Raw genomic sequence first — 12,420 nt, 5'->3', positions numbered from 1 at the left:
CGACTATCTGTGAAAAGCTGTTAATGAACCTGCAACACACAAACCAAGAAAGCACTGGAGGGCCTTCTTATCGTCAGGAGCTGGAAATCCGGCAACAGCGGCAAGCTTGTCCGGATCGGAAGGGACTCCTTCGGCACCAACTACATGTTCAAGAAGTCTGAATTCCTCATGGGAGAAATGAGACTTTTGCGGGCTTAGTGTTAGTTTCGCAAATCAGATAGTCTCCAGAACACGGGTCAAGCGGTGAAGATGCTGCTTGGACGGGGCAGAAATTACTATCACATTGTCAAGGTAGACAAGGCGAGTCTGCCACTTCAGCCCTGTGAGAACAGTGTCCATCAGTCGCCTGAATGTTGTCGGTGCTGAACACAAGCCTAATTGAGGCACTCTAAATTGGTAGAGGCTGTCTAGAGTCACGAAGACTGTTTTCTCGCTGTCTCACTCACCTACCTCACTTGCCCAATACCCACTTTGCAGATCCAGAAAATATAATTATTGGGCATGGAAAAGTATATCCAATAATTAGTCGATAAATGGCAGTAGGTAGGCGTCCTTTTTGATCACGTTGTTAGGCTTCTGGTAGTCGACACAAAAGCGCAGTGTCCCGTCTTTGTTTTTCACCAGTAGAAGAGACGACCATTGACTCTTGGATGGTTCGATGACATCTTCAAGCATCTCTCGGATTTGCGTACGTATCGCTTCGCGTTCTTTTATCGACACGCGGTAAGGATGCTAGTTGATTGGGCGTGCGTCGTCATACATGATTATCCTGTGCTGTGTAATGAATGTCTGACGCATCCTTGAAGAACCTGCGATGCGAGACCGCAATTCAAACAAGAGCGTGCGCAGTGCAGTCTGTTTACTGATAGACAGCGCAGGATTGATGTCGATTTGACCGAATGCCGTGTTATTATTTAAAAGTTCTTCTATTTCGTTGGCAAAAGCTATCGAAGTGCCGCGGAAGAGATGGCGGTGCTTGTTGCTAAAGTCGGTGATGCTGTCTGCGTGACGCTGTCTGCAGAAATATGAACTACGTCAAGACGCCACTCGTCACCCTGTACATCAATTGCTCGGTCGGCTAAAAACATGACACGACGCCCCTGCAGGTCAATATCAGCACCATACTCTTGCAAAAAGTCAACTTCGAGAATACCGTTGCGGGAGCACTCGCGTAAGACAAGGTAGCTGGCGTTGAACGTATATCTGTGGATCTTAACTTTAGTAGTGCAGGTGCCCAGCGGGGTAAGACCCTGGCCGCCAGCTGCCTAAATCTGCGAGTTGTACCACGGCGTGATTACTTTCTTCAGCAGTGAAGCTAGTTTCCCACTCAGTATTGAGTAGTTTGTGGGGGTGTAACGGTACGGGTGTAACCGCGTAACGATCAACCGCGTCACTTGTATAATAGGGAAAGCTGGTAGTATTGTGCAGGATCGTTACGTCTCTGAGTCGGTCGGAGGTATTCGGCACTTCAATGTTCAGTAACCCCGCCCCCAGAAGTCGCTCTAGTTAGTTTTCCCGGTGGGGGCTTGGGAACCGTGCGGTACCATACCGCTGCGGCAGCATTGAAAATTGCCTCTGTGACGTTGAACGCGACTGGTGCGCGGCGAACAGTGAAACTGGGCACTGGGCGAGGTAGTTTTCAATGTTGCGGGATCGCTGGTCGTACCGCGGTGGCGGCGAGTGCGCAGAGAAGCCGCAAAGTCCAAGGTGGTACAATTGATTTGCTTCACCGCAGTGAACGCAGAGGCCGGCTGTTCGGTGCACGCCAGGTACCTGATTTTATAGGGGACCTGCGCCTATCATCGATGTAATGAATTGGCTTCTCCGAATAAGGGCTGGCTGGGGTGGCACAGGTATATGGTGGCGACGCATAACTATCGTGGTAGTACTCCATTGGCAGCGCCGACTGGAGAGACACGGTGGGTGGAGCGCGGACGAAAAATGGCGGATCGGCCGCAGGTCGCTTCAAGGTTTCTGCGTAGGTGGTCGTCTCACGGCGGAATTCAGTGAAAGCTAGCGCGGAGCTGTCAGGAGGCAAGAGGCCACGTAGTGCCTAGTGCCGCTTATCTCTGATAACTGCTGCAATTGAGCCAGACGCAGGATTAGGTGTCACGCCGGCCTTCTGCTGCTCTTCGTGCAGCGCGCAACGAATAAGCTCTCGTATTCTGTCGTTGGTTCCAGTTGTGGCAAGAATCGCCGCAGCGCACATGCCATTTACTTGTCTGTCATACATCCTGGAACGTTGATGCAGCATCTTTTTTGTGGTCAGAGCCTCTGTGAAAGACTCCGCGTCGGCCTTAAAAGGGCTCTGCATGAGGTCGGCAAAGTGCTCCACTTTAACACCACGCATCAGATGGCGCAACTTCTTATCCTCCGCTATTCGTGGGTCTGCTCTTCGGAAGAAGCGTGTCACGCCTTCCGCGTAAGCAGTAACCGTTTCATTTTGCAAGTGTACTTGGGCCTGGATCGCTTTTTTCGCTCGTGCTTGACGATCGGCACTTGTATAGGTCTCCAAAAGCCTACGACGGGACTCGCGCCAGAATGTCAGATGCTCCTCGTGATTTTGCTACTACTTACGCACCCCGTCCTCCAGGCACAACTACACACGTTCCAGTTTAGCCGCGTCTTCTCATTGATTTAAGGCGGCTACGCGCTCGAAATCGACCAACCAGTCTTCGACGGGCTTGCGTTCCGTGCGTGGAATTTTGTAAGGACCCGGTGGCTCTCCAACGCATATCGGTTCGAAATGGTGGTTCCCGTGTCGGTTCAAGCTTTTTTCCCGACACACTCGTCATACCTGTTGAAGTGGTGGGAGCCATGTCGCTGACTTCCGGAGGCAATCTTCTGATTTGGCGGCTGACGCAATACACTGGTGTGTCAACTTGGACTAGACTCGTAGGCCGACTCCCTAGAGGGTCGGCAACATCCGCGAGGGCTACTCAGCAGCTCAACCAGTTTGTCACGAGTCTTCCGAAGTGCAATGGTCTTTTAATGAGCTAAGATGTAGCCAGCTCTTGAAAAGCGCGTCCGTCGCAGCTGGATAATGATGATGATGATGATGATGATGATGATGTTGATCATCCTTGTTACTTTGGCGCACACCCACAAAGGGGGATCAGCCAAAAACCGGGCGGCAGGATCTTAAGTAAAAGGCTTATGTTTTTTCAAACACAAAGTCGTTTTGGACTAAAAAAATTATATAGAAAGAAAAGCCAGAAATCGAAAAAGGAATATATGTCAGTAGGGATCGATGAATGCAATCAGATGCGATTTCAGACAGAGGTAATGGTGGGTATAATACGAATGATATATATGGATCTAGAGCGAAGAAGGCGCATGCGACCTTCTTTTCTTTTTAGGGTGAGAGTCGCTTTTGCTCCCAACTCATTAAATGTAAGGGGCAATATCGCGTGAGTTGTTAGTCAATAAACAGTCGCGTTTTTACGCACATCTGTCTCCTGAGTTTATACGTGCGCGTCATGCTCACGCAGCAAAAGAACGAGCTCAAACAGCATCACTATAAAGAGAATAAAGGGACCGCGTGCTGATTCTGAGTGACGATACTTTTTTATACGACGGCGCACAATTAAAGGCCAACTCCGGGGATATCTCGACCATGTCAAGGTAATCGTGGTTCTATGTTTTCGAGACACACTTGTTACGAGCCCGAACGCCTAAATGCTCAGGTTTTTTGAAAATAATCTTTAATATACAAAAGGGCTCAATAAAGAAACCGAAACCCTACCGGGCATTCTGTCTGCGTATGGCGTACTACATGGAAATAACCGGAGGCCGTATACTGTTTTTGCTGGCACAGAGTATTGAAACTATGAAAGCCACACCAAGGAAGCGCCGGCCAAACACCACACAGGAAAAAAGAAAGCTTCCCGTGCTAATTCTATGCCCAACACCGCCACCATCGCCTTGCAGCCTGCAGATCAAACGCTGTAGCGGCGAAAGTAGAGATTCCATCGGCTGCGTCACTTCCACGGACATGCCAAACATGAAGTCACACAGACAGTGATGACAATAAATTTGGCAAGCGAAAGAAGGTTTTGATAAAATCTTTAAAATTCATTTGCAAACAATCAGTGAATCTCTCAAGCTTGTATTTAGCGTAAATGGCGGAAAAGTGCGAAGAATGTACCGAGTGAATTTCATTCAGATTCATTGACTTCGAAAAGCCGCTGGAGTTAGCTTTAAGTTAGCGGCAACTCCAGACAGGTTCGCTGTTAGTAAATTACAATAATAAAAGGAAACGTCGACTCCTCGCAAAAACCAGCAGCGCAGTACGCGAGAAATGACGGCCTCTGCCTGTTGTTTGATTGCGAAATCTTTATTACGTCTATTGCGAAATGAAGGAATTTGGAACCGCATTATTTTGGGCTCCGATCTTTGAGCGATAATCTTGACAGTATTTCCATCTCGCGCCAGACAAACTGTGATCTTGTTGCGAGAAACTTCATAGCTGTGATGCTCGAGGCCAAGGATTGGGCATGTAGTCTGTGCTGGCAGTACACACTACAGCACAAACTAGATTCAGCTAGTGTTTCTGTCATTTTTTGGACCCCACACTTATCATGAGTCACTGCAAATAAAATGTACGATCAAAGTTTCATCTCACTGCAATGGTGACGCTAACTGTACTAGAATGGGAGCATTCAAGCTCAGATATATCTGTCTTTTTTTCAGAAACTGGACCTGAATAATGACGGCATCGTTACGTATGACGAATTCATCGAAACATGCTTACAGGTGAGACATTCCTTTTCAGTGCTACTGGTAAGTGACCAACAAATTAACTTTACTAGGCTTATTTGTGCTACTTACGCGCATTATTGTGGTTTGAATGTGGTATAACACTATTAAAATATAATAAGACTGACAACAAACTATTGCACAGCTTTCAGGTAGGGTTCTCCGTCGTAAGCCTCTACGAATGTTTTCGTTCAAGCTAACAGAATAACTTCCGTTTATACAATAAAACGCCACCTGAACAAGACAGTGTAGAATACTAACATGACCATTTCGGGTCGCGTGCGCTTTTTGTACGCATTGCTTTCCTTTAAAGTCATAATAGACAGACAAGTCTGTTAATGAGAGGGCATATGTAGCTGCGAAGATTAGAGGTAAATCAATGTTTGAAATAAGGTATCGAAGCGATCTCACAGCTACCGGTATCTTGATGTGTTCGCGAAAAGGAGCGTGACGGCACACAACGTCGATTTCATCGATGGATAGGCTAATTGAGTCGACGTCAAAACAGCAATTATGAGGCTGCGAATGAAGTGAAATCGGGCAATAGTAATATATTGCTCACTTGGATACTACCACCTACGTTTAGAACACCAAATACTACCAATCAGGGAAATGCCCATAATACGCTCAACCTATATTTATAGCCCTCATAGACCACGAGAAGACATTTTATTCAGTAGAGTATCAGCCGTCAGGCAGGCACTGCGGAAGCAGGGCGTCGATAAGCATACATAGACTTCCTGGAAGAAATACTCAGTGGATCAATTGGTACCATAGTGCTCCATAAAGTGAGCGACAGAATGCTAATAAACAAGGGTTTAAAATAAAGGGATACGATCTCTCGAGGTCTATTTACCGCGTGCTTACAGGAGGAGCCTACAGTGGGAAGAGTTAGCGATACGAGTTAATTGAGAGTACCTTATAATGAGATGCAATGACAATCATGCCAAGGTAAGTTTAGGCGATTGATTATATATGGTAACTGCGAAGTAAATGCGAAAAAAGAAAAGTGGATGCAAAGATAACTTGAAGTGGGCAGGGACTGAACTTGCGACCTGGCAATAAGGCGTCCAATGGTCTACCAACTCAGCGGCCATGGCGGCTATCTCCCATCAACTTTATTGGGTATATCTGTGAAATAAACGTGAGGGCGTCAGTCAGCACCGCCTGTAGCCATGACGGCGAGTATGGAACACTTTTTCTGTCTGTTTTGGCGTCAACTAGCACATGATCTCATTACGAACTTGCAGCTGACCAATAATCCTTCGTATACTACCCTGAAGACACCAAGTATGCCAGAACGAGACCCTCGCTAGGATTGAAGGAAAGAATTGTACACTTAAGGGCTCGTTTTCTTTACTAGATACAATACCAAACAGATCAAGAAGACACTGAGGCGCAAAAAATGTTGCACACTCACCGTCATGGCTACAGGTGGCGCTGACTGACATTCCTTTGTTTACTTCACATATACAATCAATATAGTGAATGGGGCGATAGCCGCCTTGGTCACTCAGTTGGTAGATCATCAGACGCGTTATTCAAAGGTTGCAAGTTTCTTCCCTGTCCTAAACAAGTTATTCTTTTCATCCACTTTTCTTTTTTTTAAATTTGCATTACAATTACTTTGTGTGACATCCCCTATACCTTTCTTGTTATGATTGTCTGTTATATCTCATTACTATTGGGTCTAAACATAAAGACGAGCCCTTAATTGTATGCTTCTTTTGTTCATTTCGGAGAGTACCTTGGTAACCTGCGCTTCGCCGGTGACAGTAAATTGCTGAGAAATTCAGGGGACGAATTTTATTTCATGATGACTGAATTAGACAAGGAGTGCAGAAATGTAGGTCCCAGATTTACTCTGCAGAACACGAAAGTAATGTATAGCAAACTCAGAAGAGTGCAGCGCTTTGAAATTGGCAGCAGTGCACTTGAAGTTGCAAAAGATTATGTCTACTTGAGACATGTACAAGCGCGGAGCCTAACCACAAGGTTAAAGTGACTATAGCCGTGTACAACTTGAGAAGGCAGGAGAGGCCCCACCCAGATGACCGAAGCACAGCAACCAATTCACTCCGCGACTACAGAAATACTCCCACTCAAAAAATGTGACTGCTTTTAAAACGCGTATCTGTCGCTCTAAATGAGATTTGTGTATCGCGACGAGTGCTTTCGCAAAACTGTAATGATGGAAATGCTACAGCACAAGCCCGATTGCGAGATGAAAGTAACTCCTTGCCTTCCACAGCGCTGGGCGTCGTCTGCTACGGAACAAGAGTGACGGCACCGTGCGTGTAATTGTAAAGCAATCGCTGGTTTTATAGCATAAGATTCATATGTATTTTCGTGTGTTTCCACAAGCTTTATTTTCAATGTTCCAGGCTATCTTGTCGGTTGCGAGCCGGCAATCTCGTACGTTCACGCACAATGGCGCAAGGCGTTTCCTGCCAAAGTTATTCAATTATACAAATTGCGAAACTGCGTTTCGAAATGCAGACATGCAGTTGGCCCAGTTTTCCAGGAATTAGCTGACGGTCGCACCACCTAGTAGCGGCAACACAAAACAGAAATAAAGCGTTCAGTAGTGGGCGTGCATATCAACAGGTGGCACGACAATCTGCTCACTATTGACAAGGGGGCCGATGACGTGTTCGAATTTTGAGACATTGAGCCTATGGAGAGTTTCGCAACTCATATGGCTGAATAACTCTGTTCCGTGGAAGTTGTCCGCCATGGAGCCCAGTGAGGTGAAGTCGGAACGCGATCCTTTCCTGTCGTACGAGCCTTGTGTCGCCTCGATAGCCACATTACCAAGGAGCTTTAGCAAGAACAAGAGCCGCCACATCCTGAACAGTGATCCACGCAACATGATCTTCTACTACTACACGTACTGGCGCCACAGGAAACCTGAACGCAGTGGGGATAGCACGAGCAACTTTGTCGCCGACATGCTTTGTGTTGGTGAAAAGACTCTGTTCTGGTTGTGAGAGGAAATTAAAGGTTCGCATTTTTGGAGGGCAAACTGACGACGCTCTCGCTATAGCGCCCACACAATGCGGTGGACAGAAGACGCAGCGCGATGTTTGACAGCTTCACGTTGTGCGCGCTGAGGCCATGTGTGCACATTTTGTTGCGCCGCAACGACATACCCATGGTCGAGAAGATAACTGCCCAGTTCTCTGAGCGTATAAAACTCCCATCGCTAAAGCGGTGTACTGTGCGTCACCTGCTTGCCGATATCAGCGTCAAGTATGAAAAGAGAAGCCGCAACTAGCTGCGCATCGACCGGGACGACATCACCTATTGGCGGAATCGCTACCTCAATTACGTAAGGAGTACCATTCGTCCGACCACTTTCTGACGTAAAGTTTCGTCGGAAAACACCTAGAAATGAGAACAAGGAAATGTCGTATAACGAGACATTTTTTATCTATGAAACAAAGCACAAGATGGAAAATATATCATGTCTCAGGTGCAAAAAATATCGTACTATTTGTAAGTGCGAAAGGATATATTGCAAGATGTCTCTTATAGCCTTCACAGCATTGCATTTGATTTATGAAATACATTCGTAGAACACATGGACATGAGCTCAGAGGTGTACCTATTGTTACGTGATTTCGTCTGACTGAAAGAGGGCACAGTGGGGCATACCCAAGAAAGGTGCCTCAGACTGATAGTGAAGAAGTAGACGTTGTCGGTGGGCTGCGTTGTGGCTGCGGACTGACAACTGTGATTTTCCATGTAACATTTTGGTGGAGGTGCTGAGTGCTCTTCTGACAACGGAGCTACGAAGTGGACGCCTCCTTAAGTCTGCTACCATGGCTCCGCGTGAGGATACGGCTTCGCCACCTACTTCAGCAACGACCGCAACCAGGTACGTCGCCCTAACGCAACCCCGTGATCCCGGTACCTTTACTGGAGAGGACAACGCAAATGTGGACAAGTGGCTTAGCATGTACGAGCGCGTCAGCAAGGAATATGGCTGGGACCCAAACGTTATGCTTGCAAATGTCATTTTTTATCTTGACAAGACCCCTCGCATCTGGTTTGAGACCCATGAGCACGAAACCACAAGCTGGGAAATGTTTAAACAACAGCTCCGCGACCTCTTTGGCAACCCGTTTGGTCAACAGCTTGATGCCCGAAAGCAATTGGCTGTACGTACACAGACGACCACTTAGGCCTACTTGGCTTATATTCAAGACGTCTTAGCGTTGTGTCAAAGGGCCGATCCCAACATGACTAACGCCGAGAAGATTTTGCACGTTTTAAAAGGAATCGCCAACGATGCGTTCAGCCTGCTTGTATTTACCAACGTAACTATCATCGACGCCGTGATCAAAGAGTGCCGCCGTCTCGAGCAGGCGAAGAGTCGATGCATTTTGCAGCAGTTTCAGCGCCTACCCAACACCGCGGCAACGTCGTCTTGCGAAGCCACTCCTTGTCATCTGTCTACAACTGAAGACGTGACGCGCATCGTCCGACGTGAACTCGAGGCCGCTTACCCGGCTGCCAACAAACCGACGTTGTCCGACGCCTCAACGCCAGCTGTCACCTTGATCCAGGCTGTTGTCCGCCAGGAATTCGCTAACCTTGGTATCCTGTCCACTGCACTCACCCTGGATAACACTGGTCCCTCGATAGCTTCTGTGGACATGAGACGTCGCCGTCCGTACTCTATTCGAACCAGGAACCCGTCTGAATGGCGAACAGCTGATGTTATAAGCCGATCTGCTTCCGCTGTGGTTGCGCTGGATACATCGCTCGTTACTGCCACAGCCAATGGCCATCTATGTGTTCTGCCTCGTACCCCACTTACAGTAACTCATTCCATCCACCAAACTACCTTTATCCGACCCGCACTGAGTCTACAGCATTTACTGCCTCTGAGGACTACGACCACCCTGTCCCGTCGTCGCCACCGCCTCAAAGCCACCCTTCTCGTTCAAATACGCGTCGCCGCTCTCCCTCGCCAATGTTTAACCGCCGCATGTCCCCAGAAAACTAGGCTGCGCAGCTTCTGGAGGTGAAGCTGCCCTGTCGACCTTACTCAAAAATCCTCTGTTGCCCTTACGTTTGAACCGTAACAGCCTAGAAGTATATGTTGATGGCACACTTGTTGAAGCTTTGATAGATACGGGTGCTCACGTCTGTATTATGAGTCGGCGTTTTCGTCGTCGCATGAAAAAAGTCCTCACGCCCCCCTCGACCAGTGTCGTCCAAGTTGCAGATGGTGCAACAATCCCTGTCGTCGGTATGTGCACAGCTCAACTTACCGTAGCCGGTCATCAAGTGGTCGTCCTTTTTACCGTGCTTGCAACCTGTCCCCACGACCTCATACTATGCCTCGATTTTCTTGCCGCCAATTTTGTTCTGATTGATTGCTCCACTGGTGTGCTCCGCCTTGAACTCTGCCACAAATCGGTGCCACCCCGTACCAACCTACATGCTGATTACAATGCAGCGACTTTGTTCGCCTGCCCACCAAAACTGTGACGTACGTCAATTTTCTTGTTCATCAGCTGTGCCCGACGGTGACTATTACGCTACGCCTCTCACCGACGTACTCCTTGCGCACAATGTTGCAGTGCCCTATACGGTGCTCAGCATCACAGATAACAAAACTTGTCTACCTCTTGTCAATTTCGGGTACATGAATCATGTGCTTCCACAAGGCATTTCTGTGGCCCACCTGTGTCCGTTGCTCGACTCACAAATTGAAGTGCTTGCCTTAGACACACTTGTTTCACCGCAGCGCACATCACTCGCAACACATGCGGGCAGCCGTCAAATTGTTGACATGATCGCCACTGATCTTCCGCCTCCACAAGTTGAAGCCCTACAACATCTTCTCGAGGCCTACCAGGATATTTTCGATTTTGGCGACCGACCTCTTGGACAGACGTCCTTTGTCCAGCATCGCATACACAAAGGTGATGCCAACCCTGTTCACCGCCGTCCCTACAGAGTGTCTGCTTTTGAGCGGAGCATAATTCAGAAGGAGGTGAACAAGATGCTAGCGAAGGACATTATTGAACCATCCTCCAGTCCCTGGGCATCCCCGCTGGTACTAGTTGAAAAGAAGGACGGATCGTGGCGATTTTGCGTGGACTATCGTCACCTTAAAAACATCACCAAGAAAGACGCATACCCTCTGCCCTGCATTGACGACGCCCTTGATTGCCTCCATGGTGCCGCATACTTTTCTTCCATTGATCTTCGTTCTGGTTATTGGCAGGTTGCCGTGGACCCCATGGACCGAGAGAAGACGGCTTTTGTAACACCCGATTGCCTCTACCAATTCAAAGTCATGCCTTTCGACTTATGTAGCTCCCCCGCCACCTTTGAACGAATGATGGATTCCCTGCTCCATGGATTCAAGTGGTCTACGCGTCTTTTTATCTGCATGACGTGATTGTGTTTGCTCCCACTTTTGAAGCGCACCTTGAGAGACTGTCGAAAATTCTTGATGTATTCCGTCTCGCCGGCCTTAAACTGAATTCGTCCAAGTGGTGGTTTGGTCACCGTCGCATTACAATACTTGGACATATTTTTGACGCTTACGGCGTACAGCCTGACCCAGAAAAAGTTCGAGCTGTGAAGGACTTTCCTGTGCCAAAAACCGCCAAAGATGTCCGCAGCTTTGTGGGGCTCTGCTCCTATTTTCGGCGGTTCATCAAGAACTTCGCGGAAATCGCTCGGCCCCTAACAGATTTACTCAAACCAGATGAGACGTTTACCTGGGGTCCCTCGCAAGCAGCAGCATTTTCCTACCTGACCACTTTGCTCACTTCATCCCCTGTGCTGGCTCACTTCGACCATACGGCACCGACCGAAGTGCGCACCGATGCCAGTGGTTTCGGAATAGGCGCTGTGTTGGCTCAGCGACAACGTGGGCAGCATCGCGTGATAGCTTATGCCAGCAGGCTGCTGTCCACCGTGGAGCGTAGTTATTCCGTCACAGAGCGCGAATGCCTAGCGCTGGTGTGGGCAGTCACCAAATTTCGCCCTTACTTATACGGCCGACCATTTATAGTTATCACCGACCACCACGCTCTCTGCTGGCTCGCCTCCCTCATAGATCCCACAGGTCGTCTCGCCCGCTGGGCACTCCGCCTCCGGGAGTATTCTTACACCGTAGTGTATAAATCAGGAAAACTGCACGAAGATGTGGATTGTCTGTCACGCTACCCTGTGGCCGACTGCGATCCTACGAGCACTGATTCTGTGGGCTGCGTCCTTTCCATCTTCCCCCTGCATCATCTCGAGGACTTGCAGCGTCGCGATCGGGATATCAGCCGCCTAATACAACAGCTCGAATCTTCACCGCAAGACGCTTCTGTTCGCATGTTTACCTTAAAGGACCACACCTTATATCGGCGTAATTTACCGCCCAATGGCCACGACCTACTTCTGGGCATACCAAAGCACCTGCGTTCCACAGTCCTACGTGAGCTCCATGACGCGCCAACCGCGGGTCACCTTGGTGTCTCTCGCACATATGACCGTGTCCGCCGCCGCTTCTACTGGCCTGGCCTTTCACACTCTGTACGTCGTTATGTCAACGCTTGCGAAATTTGCCAGCGTCGCAAAAAGCCGTCGGGCCTCCCTTCCGGATCTCTTCAGCCCATCGACATCCCATCGGAACCATTCTTC

The 12,420-nt window shown here is 48.5% G+C and overlaps 1 protein-coding gene across 5 annotated transcripts in view; it reads left to right on the top strand.

Moving 5' to 3' along the window:
• Positions 1–12,420, top strand: part of LOC119168738 (Kv channel-interacting protein 4) — an 850,622-nt gene that overhangs the window by 776,483 nt on the left and 61,719 nt on the right. For all 5 annotated transcript variants that reach the window (XM_075865793.1, XM_075865791.1, XM_075865792.1 and 2 more), the window contains one exon: positions 4,693–4,755. In XM_075865793.1, the coding sequence (XP_075721908.1) occupies positions 4,693–4,755 (63 nt within the window). The remainder of the gene's footprint in view (positions 1–4,692; positions 4,756–12,420) is intronic.

The sequence above is a fragment of the Rhipicephalus microplus genome, chromosome 6 (assembly GCF_043290135.1).
Source record: "Rhipicephalus microplus isolate Deutch F79 chromosome 6, USDA_Rmic, whole genome shotgun sequence".
In the NCBI taxonomy this organism is placed as follows: Eukaryota; Metazoa; Arthropoda; class Arachnida; order Ixodida; family Ixodidae; genus Rhipicephalus; species Rhipicephalus microplus.
This window is presented reverse-complemented; position numbering and strand designations above follow the sequence as displayed.